Source organism: Sinohyriopsis cumingii, chromosome 1 (assembly GCF_028554795.1).
Source record: "Sinohyriopsis cumingii isolate HCF-2022 chromosome 1, ASM2855479v2, whole genome shotgun sequence".
NCBI classification, from domain to species: domain Eukaryota; kingdom Metazoa; phylum Mollusca; class Bivalvia; order Unionida; family Unionidae; genus Sinohyriopsis; species Sinohyriopsis cumingii.
The window spans coordinates 23,455,163-23,468,457 of record NC_142961.1 but is presented as its reverse complement, the minus strand read 5'-3'; the positions used below and the strand labels follow the sequence as shown (position 1 = coordinate 23,468,457).

The window sequence follows — 13,295 nt, the reverse complement described above, 5'->3', positions numbered from 1 at the left end:
AAATCGAGGATTTTGTTAAATTATCGACGCTGGTAGAAAAAGCTAGGTTGATTTTATCAGAAGCATACGAGTCAAGAAAAATTACAAGCTCGCGTGTTAGGCAACTGAAAAGGCTTGTCGATGAAAAAGCGAAAATCGCAGATTCTTGAAAATTTTATCACAAAAAAACAAATTTTATTTTACTGAAATTGTGCAATTTTCTTAATTTTGACGGGTATTTACCCCACCAAAAAACATAAAATTATATAAATTGCACAATTTGACGGGTATTTACCCCAGCAGATTCACGAAATTATATAAATTACTCGATTTGACGGGTATTTACCCCATAAAAAACATAAAATTACGCAAATTTCTTAATTTTTCTGATTTTTATTAAATTTTTTTTATTATTTACCAAAATAATTTATTTACTGAAATTATGCAATTTTCTTAATTTTGATGGGTATTTACCCCAGCAGATTCACGAAATTATATAAATTTCACAATTTGACGGGTATTTACCCCAACGGATTTACGAAATTATATAAATTGCACAATTTGACGGGTATTTACCCCATCAAAATTAAAAATTTTTACTAATTTTGACAATTTCCTTGGTTTTTATTTATTTTTTTGGCCCATTTTTCCCTGGCAGACAGAATCGAAAATCTGCGATTCTCACGATTTGAAAATCTATGATCTTACCAGGAGATTGATACTTAGCGTTTCCCCGCGTATATCAAGCAAATGTCCATTTTGATCTGTTATTTTGAAATTTATCCTTGACAACAACCGATTATGACATCGCAGGTAAAACGGATTCACTGGTTCTTTTATTATTAAATAACCAGGAGAAGCGCTAGGTGAAAACGAATACAAGATAAATCCCTGCTGCGCTTGATTTGACTCTGACGAATCAACATTGTAGCTGCCCTCGACAACATCCGCGTGAAGATAAATCGCGATAACCTCCGTTATGTTAACGATACCCGGCGAGATATGCCGCCCTTGCCCGGCGGGATCGTTATTGTGTTTGAGAATCGATTCTGATTGTACTTTTTTAGTCCACGCGGCATGTAATTTCGGAAATAACTCATCGATGGTATCAGTGACGATTTTTCTCATTTCATCAGCATCAGAATTGGGAAATTTGAAATTTAGTAGCGTTTCCTCGGTTAATCCAAATACTCTCATGAATTTTTGTTTTTCTCCTGAATTTCTGATCAACTCGAATTTGCTAATAGGAAGAACATAATCGGCAATTGATATATCGTCGATTATCGCCCGAATGAACATGTCGTGATAATATTCAACATCATTCGCGAGTTGATTTAAAATCTTCACGCGTTTGATAATTTCGCTACATGAGCCTGATTTATTTAGGATGCATTCATGAAAGGATCCCCGCAATAAATTTAATTGTATTTTATGTTCTTGAATAAATTCGTCGATGGTTCTTCTTACCAAGATACCGTCTATGGGGGCTATTATCCTGTTAATGTAGGTAGCGTCGAAGATTTTCACACCGGGGGAAATTTTAGGAAGAGGCAACCATGAGAGAATTCTTTCGTTAATAAAAGTAAAAGCGAATATTACCAGGTTAAATTTGTGGTTATTCATGAGGTTGATGGCGCTACCGATCAGAGGCTTGTGTTTGATATCTCCGTACCATCCTTCGTTGGTGGTAAAATCTTCTTTTTTTGGTTCCGGTAGTTCTGGAGGAGCTTCCTCGTACCAACCTGGAATAATAAAATCTGGTTTTTCTGGTTTTGCTAGAGGTGCGATTTCAGGCCAACCTAATATGGTCCTAATCGATGATTGGTAAATATCTACCATGTACGGCGATTTCACTTCTATCATCGATGACAGTGTTGGATCATGCGAGGATATCTTTATTCCTGGAGTAGCATCGCCGGTTATATTTGATATTCTACTGGTAAATTCCTTATCTAGCTGATCAATTTCGTAACTGCCTGTTGGTATACCAACGACGATCCAATCGGGCGTTCCATCGGGTTTGTTTTTGTTGGCAAAAACAAGTGAATTGTTTGATAATAATCTGCCGAATGATTTCGATCTGATATTAGGCCAGCTATTGTAGACGCGTAGTTGTGTTAGTGCAATTTCTTTGACGCTGATTGGTGTTGAAAAATTAATACTAAATTCTGGATTGGTGGAGCTTAGCGATATTAGCGTTGTTGTCGGCGGTGTCGTGTTTGTCACGATCTGGGCTAGTTCGGACATTATTAATATTCATTTGTTCAATCTCCGAGTAAATACTGATCATTGCCGAAAATTCTGGATCGGAGATAACGCCATCGTTGAGACTTTCAGAAAGCAGCGATGATAATTTCGAATACGCGTCATTGACCTTGGATAGTTTATTCTTGTACAATGATAACTTTTCACTCGTGCATGATGATATTTTTTTTGCGATGATATTGAGAACACCAGCGATTGTCGTTGTCGATGAGATTATTATCGTTGCTACGATCGGCGCTATCGTTGTTACCGCGGGTAAAATTATTCCAGCACCAGCGACTACCGCGGATACCGCGTACACAGCAACATCGATGGCAATTAATCTACGCTGGTATTTTTTTATTTTTATCTGATACTCGTCGAGAAGTTTTTTTAGCGAATCCTGCCATGAACGCGCCTGATTGTAGCGATAATCCGATGCGGTCATTTATTAATCTACGATAACAATTATCCAGTCAATTTAATCTATTTTAAATAATCAGTTTGTAAATTAGAACCAACTTTGGTCAATCCCGATAAATATTCGAAAATTGCAAAATAATCCACCGGTCCTGTGATGGTTCTGTCTGGTGGTTCCATTTCGAATAATGCTTTACTATTTTCAACTAATGAAACAATAAAAAATCCAGGGCGAAATTCATAAATTTTACCTTGTCTTGGTTTTATTTTAAATTCGACATCGGAGATAATATGTACTCGATATATACCAGTAATTGGCGCCTTGAAGAGAAATAAACTAACCTCGGGTTCCCAAGTAAAATTATATGTCTTTAACACAAATGGTACATGACAATCAATCTTTTTTGTTTCTACCTCCGCTGGTATCGAAATACGCGATAATTTTCCAAGGTTCATTGACGATATTTTTGTAGTTGCCTCGAGAAGATCCTCGTTGACTTTTTTTATTTTCTCATCTGTCGATTCACGCGCCGCGTTAAACCCCTTAGTAAATTCGGGAATAACAAGTTCGCTGAGTTTATTAATTTCCTCGCTGATTTTTTTGTTGAGATCGTCGATTGATGTTTTCTGACCCATCGAGATATTTATCTTGGTAATTTCCTCGTTGATGGATTTTACTCTCTCGATGAGATCGCTGTGTGTAGTTGAGGAGGTATCGATGAATTTTTTTATATCCTCGTCGAGTTTTTTACTGAGATTTTTTGATACCTCCTCGAGTTTTTTAAGATCATTATTTAGCTTGTTAAATCTTTTTGTTATTTTTTCCTGGAAATCATCCTGTGATGCCTTATCGGACTTTAGAAGCATCGCCGCTGATAACTCGCTATTTTTTTGTTTTATATCCACGAGATCGGCCTTTGGTGGAAACTCCGCGATAATATCGTTAATATCAGCGATAGATTTTAATACCATCTCCGATTGGCGAGTAAATTGACTAATATGATCATTATATTCTTCTCGCTTGATTATATCAGCTATTTTCACGTTGCTGGTGTGTAATCTTCCCTCGGTATTTTGAAAAACAGCAACTTCGCCAGGATCTACCTCTGACAGCGATAGGAGATTGTTAATATCACTCTTGGTTGCAAATTTTGATGTATCGATGTCGCCTGCTTCTGTTTTTTCCTTCCTGTAGAGGGATCTACCGTAAATATCAACCATGATATTTATCTATGGCGTATTCAAATACAATTTTATGATACGGACCGGATGATTTTGAAATCGCGTCGAGGACGTTAATTGACTCTGGGCCGCATATTGGTGGATCCGCTAATGTCTGCGTAGGAAGCGTCGAATACCAAACCGGAAGTTTCAGCGAAGACACATAGTTGATAAATTCATTTGGCGGTGCTAATCCGTACGAGTCAAAATAAACAACCTCGCGAGGATTAATCGCGTAGGCGACCCAGTGTGTGCCAGGGCCGGTATTTAAGTCGAGATTTATTATTCCTGTCTCGGTAGGGTTTGGTTTTTCTGGTAGTTGATCCCGCATAAATACGCCTCTGAAAAATTTTATTTTTTTATTCTTTGCTTCGCTAAGTAGATCTAAATTTGAATAGGCCGTGCTAATCTTAGGCCGGATCCGTATGGGGGGCGTCTTAGATAAAGGCCGTTTCCCTTTTTTTTACCGTATCTCCCTCCGGTAATTTTACTTGTTAATGCGGAACCTAATTGGGAACCTATACCTCCGAGCGCGCCTAATCCTAGTGCCTTTCCAATCGCCGGAAGAGCCATTTTCACTAGCCCCAATAGAGGAAGAAATCCGCCTGTTTTGACCATGTCCCTGATTGCGCCTATGGAAAGGCTCACATGAACGCCGGAATTTGCTGATTTGGCTTTGGAGAAACGGTCACGTTGACTCTTGGTTAGCGATAGTTTGTTAGGTCCACCCTGAATTTGATCGTTTTTCAGAGTTAATTTCATACCGCATCGCTTTGATATCGCTGATTGGAGCTTTTTCATCTGACCCGGGGTCAGAGTTACACTGACGTGTTCGTATGGCATATTAATAATCGCTTAATCTAAATTTGGAATTTGTCACATTCTCTCGACGGGAGCATCGATAACTCTCATTCTACCGCTGATTCCTTCCAGGATCATTGTTCTATCACTGAGGATCACCGCGATGGCTCTTGCATTTCCACCTGTGTTAATTCTGGCTTTGAAATGAATATCGACAACGGATTGTTTTACCAAGTCGAGATGTTCCAAGGAAAATAGATGGGATAAAGTTTATTAAAATCCAACTGTGATATTTGCAATCCTGTATCGATATTTTGATCGCGTCCCATGAAACTTAGCAAGCGATGATACGCGCGGGCCGTCGAATAATTGGCAAAATCGATGGATATTTCCTCGGATGGTTCCTGTTGGCCGTTTATTCTCAATGAAACGTTTGTTGCCGCGAATTGATCGAATATCATATGACTGTGAATTTGATCGTATCTGTTTCTATTTTGGAGAACAACAAAGATGTGCCTAGGTGCTGAAACGCCTTGCTGTGACGCAATTCTCCAGGTAAATATTCCGTTAATATTAACATCGAAGGAATCGGTCATAGTTGTCAGCCAGGACATGACGGATTTTCCGCCTTGATTCATAAATGATAATAATTTTTCTTCCTCGAGCATCGATGGAGTTATCGCTGGCATCCACAAGGTAAATTTAGTTAGTAATACTTTACCGGCATCACCTGCCACACCGGCCTCTCTCCAGATGGCTCTGTCATTGCCCGCGGGGTTTCGAATGAAAATTATCGTGTGTTTTGCTCCGTAAATAACTTTTCTGAAATGCCTGCAAAATCCAAAAATGTGAGATAGTGGAATTGCACAGGAAAATGTTCGTTCGGCCCCATTTAACATATTCCTTCGCGTGTGAAATCCAAGGTTGTAATTGTTATTGGAGTTGATCATTATAGGTGCAGTATCGACGTTGGCAGTATTAGCGGCATTTCTCGGTGTACCGATATTATACTGGACATGATCAGCGTGATCAGAGTTATCCTTGGCGAACATCATACTAGGGCCGGCTGATCTGGTAAAATCATCCGAGTATCTTGCTAGGCCTATTATCGTTGTTGCTATATCAACGTTGTCCGTGATTGATTCGATTTCTCTTCCGTCGATCATGTAGGTGGCGCTCTTGAATAATGCCATGATGCCGTTATTGACAAATCCGACTTTGAAATCATTACCATAGTCGGTATTATCTTCTTTCTTAATTTTCCCAACAACCTCGATATACGCCTCAGATGGGAGAAAATATCTCGTTGTATCGTGGATTTGAATTTCATTACGATTATTTGTATTGGGGTCAACTGAGTCGTACGAGAAATACTGGAAATCTCGCACGGATGTGTCCCTGCCTACAGGCTCGTCCATGTCGAACACTTCGTTTGACACTTGTGCGAACATTTATTATTAAGAATATCATCTAAAACGAAGACCACTGCCTGAAATAAAACTTGTGTTAGCAACTTCATTTGCGAGATTTGTCTTAGCAACTTCCTGTGCTAGATTTGTCTTAGCAACTTCTTGTGCTAGATCATTTATTTTTTTATTTGCTGCGTCGTTTATGGCTTTGCTGATCTCGGGTGGCATTTCGCTAGTGCTAGGTAATTTGACGGGTTGTTTTTTACGTGTTAAATTTAATATTTTACTTTTGACAGCATTGAAGCCCTTACTGGCCAAATTGCCAATACCAGAGAGGACAGTCTCGCCAATCTTTCCTATTGCTTTTGACGCGAATTGCTTGACCGTGGGTCCGATTTTAGGTATTATTCGCGTAACGAGACTTCCAATGATATCGCCGAATCCATTGCCGTGAATATATTTGTATACGGGCAATCGAGAGTTTACTATGCGGACCTGTTTGGGTCTGCGTTGATGCTTGTGAACAATCATATTATTTCAATTATGTTGTTTTAATCGATGAGCTCATCAACAAACTCCTTATAAATGTGAGAGTTAATGATGCCACCACGGAATAATCGCTGACAAATATCTGAGGCTTCGTTGATTATTTCGCGAGAGTTATTTCCAGCTCGTTTTCCTCCGATTAATACCTCAAGGCGAGATACATCGTTGACAACGCTGTCAGGGCAAATGGTATATCCGCTTCCTATCTTTGGTGTTGGACTACTATCCCAATCTAACAGATCGCCCTCTTCTTCCGGTTCTTCTTTTTTTTCTTTTTCTTCTTCCCTTTTTTGTATTATTTTTTTGATAAAATCTTGGTAACCCGGGTCATCAAGATTGACGGATTTTTTCTTTGAAGCAAAATATACCGCGGGAGCCCAATTTTCTTTAGTAAATTTATCAACGCGTCCCGATTTCAGGTATTTGCCTCTATCATCGAAGCCAAATCTGGCAATATCGATTAAAATATCCTCGCCCTTGTTGAAAAAATCGGAGGAACTTTCGTCGAAATGTGTGCGAGGAAAAGTTCCTGAGATATTGGTTCCTTTATTTGTTGGAGGAAGTACCTGAGATGTATCAGAGGATTTTATTTGGGGTATTTTCTTTGGTTTCGAAGATTCAGGTTTTTCTTCCACCCTCCGAGGTTGACTAATATTATACGTGAATTTATCCCGCGCCGATTTACGAAATTCATTAAAAATCGCGTCGCCCTTAGGTATCCTGTGTATATTAAATCTAACTCGGTATAGATTTCTGATCCAAGAATCTCGCGTTTTAATTTTATCTAATCCATCCTCTGTTAGAAACTTATGTCTAGCATTAAAAGAATCTTCAGCAAATGCGCCAAATTCATTAATATTATTACCAAATATTTCAAATTGCTTTTCCATTATTTTCCAACCTTCATCAGTAAATTTATCTTTTATTATTTCCCGAGGTTCTCTACTGCTTTCCTCTTCTTCTTCTTCTTGCTCTGGTTGTTCTTGAGGCAATTGTGCTTGTTCTTGCTGCAATTGTTCTCGCAACACTTGTGTTTGTGCTTGTACTTGTGCTTTTGTTCGTGCCTTCTGTATTTGTTCCTGTAACTTTCGTGCTTGTGCTCGCACTCGCTCTTGTGCTTTTTCTTGCCGCGTTTGTGTTTGTTCTTGACGAATTTGATCCAATCTATCCGGAACCACTCGAGTGTGTTCCTCAATATCTTTTGTCATAGGAATAAGCCCGCGCTTCCTAAGTTCCCTATCTTCCTTTTTGTCACCATATGCGACCTGCTCGATTGCTCCAGTGACTGGACTCAACAATTTCGATGATATCTCACCGAGATGATATTGAGAATCTTCGTAATCACGAACCTTTCTCTTAAATAATTGTTTTGTCGGGATAAGCTTCTTCACTGCCGCTAATTCTTCTCGCGCTAATCTGGCAGAATGAGGCTCTCCAACTCTACTAGCTTTCCGACTCATATTATTTTCAACTATATTGTTTTAATGCGAGGTAAAATTAGGATCCGCAGCCAAATCCTTTGTGCAAAAAAAACACCAGAATAAATTCCCCCCCCCCCCCCACGAAAAGATCTGTTTTTTACTTGTCCAGAATCATTGATTTTGCTCACAAAAAATGCACTCAAGGTCGAATTTACGCAAATTAATTTTCGTGGGAAGCTTTATTTTTGAAATCTGAGGCTTCTACGGAGAAAGTTCTCGTAGGAGGCTTTATTTTGGCGGAACCGTCTGGTCTGTAGAACTTCCCTGCTGCTCTGGTCATGTTCTGCAGATGGTCACTCATGACCATAAGTTTATGAAATAAAAATTATTATTATTATTATTATTATTAATATACACTTAAGAATGTGATTTCTTATGAACAATAAAATAGCCACTATGAGTCTAAGAATAGTTTTTGTCCATTTGCAAAAAATCATTTATGCAGTTAATAAGGCATGGAATTTTGTCTCAGCATGTGTAATTTTATCAACATCTGATGCCAATTGCACTAATATGGATTTCATTGATGGCATATTTGTTGTCACAGCCAATATGCTTTTATGAGATTGGGTTTCTGTATGTCATTCTTGCCATCATAACAGACTTTACATTATCATATTCCTGTCCCTTTGAACTTGATTGCAACATCTGAAATTCCCATTGAAAACCATCACTGAATTGTGTTGGTATGGAGTTTGGTATTCTGGTATTGGCATGCTTAGGCATCTCAACAAACTTTAAATAGTCAAACTGACCCTGTTTCATGCCACTTGAGCTCTTCAGTGATCCATCCATAATCAACAACTTTAATCTTATCCAAATTACTCTTGGTCATAAGTAGTAGAGTCTTACCAATCTTGACAACTTTAAGCACAAAAGCAGATCGTACCTGGCTGAGAGAATCAAATAATGTTTATTGCCTTTTGCTGACTGAGCTCTTTAGGTACCCAACCATAATCAATTAATGTATTTAAGACTTTTCGAATTACTTGCTCATGTAATCCACCTCAGCAAACTTCAAACAATGAAGCCAACTGACCTTGCCAACAGGATCAAAAAGTGATTGTCATGCCCTGCTTAAGCCTTTCACAGTACAGGCAATATTACTGTAAATATACTATACTGGCACCAAACTGAAACAAAAATGGAAACTGACCAATTGATGAAACACCTAGGTGTTTAACGGCTAATCAAACTAAAAGTGCTACAAGCATTACATTATATGCCATTTCAATTTTTGTTGGGAAATCATTCCTCATTTATTCTTGGTGACTTTGACATACTGACTCAAAAATCAACTGGTGCCTTTCTTGTCTCAAATGCATGCTAGTCAAAATGTTTGGTCATTGTCAATGGCACAGGGGGCCCCGAGTGGTCGAGTGGTCTAAAGTACTCTCCGTTACGGATCACTGCCATCTCACCTCTGTCTACGTGGGTTCGAGTCTCAGATTCAGCCAATGTGGGTATGTGAGAAAGCTTGTCAGTAGCTTCTCGTGGGTAGGTGGTTCTTTCCAGGGTTTTCCCGGATTCTTCCTCCACCATTAATACTGGCCACCATACATAGCCTATCGTGTGCTGAAAAATGGCGTTAAACCCAACAACAACAACAACAACAATCAGTGGCACAGGACTGGAGTTATTTTGTGAATCTTTTTTCTTTCTTGGAGTGCCTCTAACCATGTCTTTTGACCTTTTAAGCCAGAAATCAATAGGCATATTCCTTGACTCAAACACAAACTATTTAAAATGTTTAGTCAAGGTATGTTTAACAGAACTTAAGTATTTGTTTGTAATCAGGTTTCTTTTATATCAGTCTTTGTTGACAGTTGATCATTTGATCCCAAATGGATAACTGTCTATGTTTTCTCCAATACTAGCCATGCACAAATCTTCATCAAATTAGGTTATTATACTCAAAATAATTTACATCAAACCATTTCTTTCTAAGAGTCACTGTGACCTTGACCTTTGACCTTTTAACCCTTAAATCAACAGATGGATTATTATCTGAAATCCAAGAAGCTTACAAAGTTTGGTCAAGGTATCTGTTATAAAAAACAAGTTATTGTGCATAAATCATTTTCATCTTTCAGTTCCCATGACTTTGGCCTTTTACCTTTAAGCTCAAAATCAACAGGTTTCTTCCTTGCCACAAATGGCAGCTAATTACCAGTACAAAGTTTTCTAGTATAGTGGAGTTATGCGTGGAAACAAAAAATAGATGGAAGTTGTGTCAGATGGACAACATCATATGATACACTTATGTGCAAACTGATCAAAGAAAATGATATACTCATTTTAACCAAACCAAGACAAAGACATGATCATTTTAACCCAACTAAGATAATAATTTCCTCATTTTACCAAACAAAGACAATGATATGCCCATTTTAACCAAACAAAGACAAGGTTATGCCCATTTTAACCAAACAAAGAAAAAGCTATGCTCATTTAACCAAACTAAGACAAGGGCAGGATCATTTTAACAAACCAAGACAAAGATATGCTCATTTTACCAAAGACAAAGATATGCTCATTTTAACCAAACAAAGACAAAGATATGCTCATTTTAACCAAACTAAGACAAAGTTATGCTCATTTTCACCAAATACAAAGATATGCTCAGTTTATCCAAACTAAGACAAAGATATGCTCATTTTACCAAACCAAGACAAAGATATGCTCATTTTACCAAACCAAGACAAAGATATGCTCATTTTACCAGACAAAGACAAAGATATGCCCATTTTAACCAAAGACAAAGATAGGATCATTTTAACCAAACTAAGACAAAAATATGCTCATTTTAATCAAACAAAGACAAAAATAGGACCATTTTAACCAAACTAAGACAAAGACAGGATGATTTCACCAAAGAAAAAGACAACCATATGCTCATTTTAAACAAAGACAAAGATATGCATATTTTAACCAAACAAAGACAAAGATATGCATATTTTAACCAAACAAAGACAAAGATATGCTCATTTTAACCAAACCAAGACAAATATATGCTCACTGTAACCAAACAAAGAAAACAATATGCTCATTTTAACCAAACAAAGACAAATATAGGATCATTTTAACAAAACTAAGGCAAAGATGTGCTCATTTTTACCAAACTAAGACAATAATATGCTCACTGTAACCAAACAAAGAAAACAATATGCTGATTTTAACCAAAGACAAAGATATGCTCATTTTAACCAAACAAAGAAAAAGCTATGCTCATTTTAACCAGGTAGACAAAGATATGGTCATTTTAACCAAACTAAGACAAAGCTATGCTCATTTTAACCAAATGAAGACAAAGATAGGATCATTTTAACCAAAGACAAAGATGTGCTCATTTTAACCAGTCACAAAGATATACTCATTTTAACCAAATAAAGACAAAGATAGGATCAATTTAACTGAACCAAGACAAAAGTGTGTTTAAATTAGTATGTCTAAATTAGTCAACAGACAATGGTTTTCAGTTTACTGAAAAATAATACATGACTTTATAATGGACCTTAGTGACTGTACAGTTTACTGTAAAATAATAAATGACTTTATAATGAACCTTAGTGACTGTACAGTGTAATAACATTTACTTATTGTTAATATTTCTTTCTCAGTGAAAATAAACAGACATACAAACACAAAAAAGTAATATTTAGATAAGAGAGGAAACTTTGCATTGATTCAAAGTCTCCATGATGCATCAGTAAGTTGAAACGAAAATAGGGTTACATAATTTCAAAACAGAGTACGTACCTGTTGCCAAAATTCCTCCATAATTACAAATACAAGCTGTAGTTGGGTGTTCCAGGGTTTGTACATAGAACAGAGGTCACATGCAGTCATGCTATTGGCCATGACCAGGGTTCTGTTAAGGGGAGATAAGCATAACATACAGCCAACACAAACATACTAGCAGCAAGCAAATCACAATTATAGCACAAATGGGATATATAAGCAGCAGTACTTTACTGCAGCACTGGTAAACTGCATACTTGCTTTGGCAATATGCACACTTGTACCTTTCTGAATATTTCTCTGTGAAGTTTAAAGAACAAGAAATAAACAATAGTTATTGTCAGCAACATGAACCCTTTTTGCATAACTCATCAAGTCTGATTTAAATGTCAAATTTCAAAATTAATTATCCTGAAATAATCATTTCAGAACAGATATATAATCAGACCTTTGCTTATTGTCTTGCCTTTTTTAAGACATGGCAAGTAATGTGTCAATAGGTTTTAGCATTAATGTTGCATTCAACTTTTTGTACAAGCCAGTGTTCAAGTTGTAGAAGCCAGAACTCAAGTTTTTGTACAAGCTCATAACTCCAAATGAGGTGCAATACCATATTCCATTGAACCCTTGTTACTTTAATTTTTTTTTAAACTGTCAGTATATTGGTATTTGAGCTTTAACTAAACTGTATCAGGAATGTATTAGTATTACCCATAAATATTGTAATATTTTGTACCAAACCACCATCAAAGTAAGAATTTTTAAATCAAACAAAATTCTAACTTACAAATTTTAAAAAAAGTATATTTCTTAAAAATCTTAATTAAATCTTTTATAAATCTGACATCTAATTTTTTACATGCATGGACATTATTTTTTAAACCTATCTTTGCTAAAACAAAATGTTATCAATTTCATTTTTGGTTTCAACATCTGTGAAAGTATCAGTTGATTCTCACATCTGAAAGAGCATGGAAAAGTCTCTTCAATCTTAGTTAGGAAACTCAACATGAGTACATTTTTAATCCTAGTTAAGAAGCTCAATAAGAATACTTTTTTGATCCTAGTGAAGAAGCTCAACAAGAGCACATTTTCAATCCAAGTTAAGAAGCTCAATGAGATCACTTTTTTGATCCAAGTTAAGAAGCTCAACATGAGCACTTTTTAAACCAAATTAAGAAGCTCAATAAGAATACTTTTTTGATCCTAGTTAAGAAGCTCAACAAGAGCACGTTTTGATCTTAGTGAAGAAGCTCAACATGAACACATTTTCAATCCTAGTTAAGAAGCTCAATGAGATCACTTTTTTGATCCTAGTTAAGATGCTCAACATGAGCACTTTTTAAACCAAATTAAGAAGCTCAATAAGAATACTTTTTTGATCCTAGTTAAGAAGCTCAACAAGATCACGTTTTGATCTTAGTGAGGAAGCTCAACATGAACACATTTTCAA

The 13,295-nt window shown here is 36.8% G+C and overlaps 1 protein-coding gene across 7 annotated transcripts in view; it reads right to left on the bottom strand.

Annotated features, from left to right (window-relative positions):
• The window catches only part of LOC149806550 (putative 3',5'-cyclic phosphodiesterase pde-5), a 256,230-nt gene that overhangs the window by 32,555 nt on the left and 210,380 nt on the right, over positions 1-13,295 (bottom strand). For 5 of the 7 annotated variants that reach the window (XM_089954332.1, XM_089954348.1, XM_089954346.1 and 2 more), the window contains one exon: positions 11,861-11,972. The exons of the other annotated variants lie outside the window; for them this stretch is intronic. In XM_089954332.1, coding sequence (XP_089810458.1) covers positions 11,861-11,972 — 112 coding nt within the window. The remainder of the gene's footprint in view (positions 1-11,860; positions 11,973-13,295) is intronic. 7 annotated transcript variants of the gene reach the window in all.